General features: G+C 38.0%; 1 protein-coding gene across 1 annotated transcript; it reads left to right on the plus strand.

Annotated features, from left to right (window-relative positions):
* The first annotated feature begins 346 nt into the window (after positions 1-346).
* Positions 347-843, plus strand: gphb5 (glycoprotein hormone subunit beta 5). The gene is made up of 2 exons (XM_016263876.1): positions 347-537; positions 623-843. Exons 1-2 carry the CDS (start codon positions 406-408, stop codon positions 809-811), a joined length of 321 nt encoding a protein of 106 aa, XP_016119362.1. The 5' UTR covers positions 347-405; the 3' UTR covers positions 812-843.
* Positions 844-1,448: the final 605 nt, after the last annotated feature.

Genomic DNA, 1,448 nt, shown 5'->3' on the forward strand with positions numbered 1-1,448 from the left:
TTACCTGGTGTGTCGAAATGGGGGGATTTCTGAAGCTTTTTACCTCATTTCTTCAGAATTCTGATTCACAATTCAAAGCCCCCGGAATTCCAGACGCTGGCGACGTCTGCTGGTCATATATATATAAGTTTTTGTTTTTGAAGTGTTTTTTGGGGGTATAAATGGAGCAGGTGAGGGAAAATAGTAGCCAGAAAAAGGCAACGAATCCTTGATAATCCGTCAGAGATTCTCCATTAATTAATAGTAAATAAAAATAAATCTAATGCTTTAACAGCAGGCACATAGGCTTTTTTTTATTCATGAAATACATTATTGTTATTCATAATTTCTTTCAGAATGTACTCTGCCCACTTCCTAGTGACTGCTGTGACCTTTCTGCTCCTGTTTCCTGGGGTTTATTCCGCCATGGCTGTGACGACCTTGCAAAGTTTTCGTGGCTGTGCGGTACGTGATTTTGCTTTTGTGGCAAAGAAGCCAGGATGCAGGAGTCTGCGAATAAACACTGAGGCATGCTGGGGCCGCTGCCACACCTGGGAGGTGACCAAAACCTGCTATATTCAACTTATTTATAGAAAAATATGAGAACACGTGGTGTATACGTATTCATTTCTATCTATCACAGAGGCCGGTTCCAGAACCGCCGTATATCCAGAGGCACCACCGTGTCTGTACCTTCAGCCGAACACGGCACCTGACAGCACGTTTACCAGGTTGTCGCCCTGGCGTCTCCCCAATCTACCATTACCCTCAGGCCTTACAGTGTGACTGCACCTACTGCTCCTCAAACCACACAGAGTGTGAAACCTTTTAAGGGCACACACACACAACTGATTCATACACATTCTCTTCTTTGCTTATTATGTAAAAATGATTCATTTGTTATGTAAAATATTGTTATGCATTAGATGTCACAAAACATGATTTAACAATAAAACATAGCCTCATGTACTCCGATTTTGTGCAAACATCACCTTATAAATATATATTCCGTAAGATACATTCTTTATGTCATTAGGTGGCACCGACATTAGAAAAGTGATTTTTATTTGAACTAGAGAGTATCTGATGCTATTTGCCTGTGTTCTATATTGTATTGCTTTATGTAGTCATTTGCTTTCTGTCTTTACACCACATTTGAGAACATTTCACTCATGCTGTTTCAAACTGTGTCATCTTAGAACTTTAGATACAAGATAAAAAGAAAAGGAGATTCTTTTAACATACTGTATAAAAGTTTGAGGGTGGTAAGATTTGTTTGAAATGTTTTTGAAAGAAAATCTCTCAAGCTCAAAAGGGCAGCAGTAAGTAGAAACAGTAATATTGTAAAATATTACCATTTTAAATCATATTTTTAGATATATTTAAAAATGTCATTTATTTCTGTGACGACAAAGCTGAATTTTCTGCAGACTTCAGTGTCACATGATCCTTCAGAAATCATTCTAATA

The sequence above is a fragment of the Sinocyclocheilus grahami genome, unplaced genomic scaffold (genome assembly GCF_001515645.1).
Source record: "Sinocyclocheilus grahami isolate Dianchi unplaced genomic scaffold, SAMN03320097.WGS_v1.1 scaffold7443.1, whole genome shotgun sequence".
NCBI lineage: Eukaryota > Metazoa > Chordata > Actinopteri > Cypriniformes > Cyprinidae > Sinocyclocheilus > Sinocyclocheilus grahami.

Excerpts from the sequence above, each read along its gene's own strand:
- gphb5 (XM_016263876.1), top strand. The coding sequence starts at position 406 with ATGGCTGTGACGACCTTGCAAAGTTTTCGTGGCTGTGCGGTACGTGAT. Across the intron at positions 538-622 it reads GCCGCTGCCACACCTGGGAG|AGGCCGGTTCCAGAACCGCC; the intron begins GTGACCAAAACC and ends TATCTATCACAG.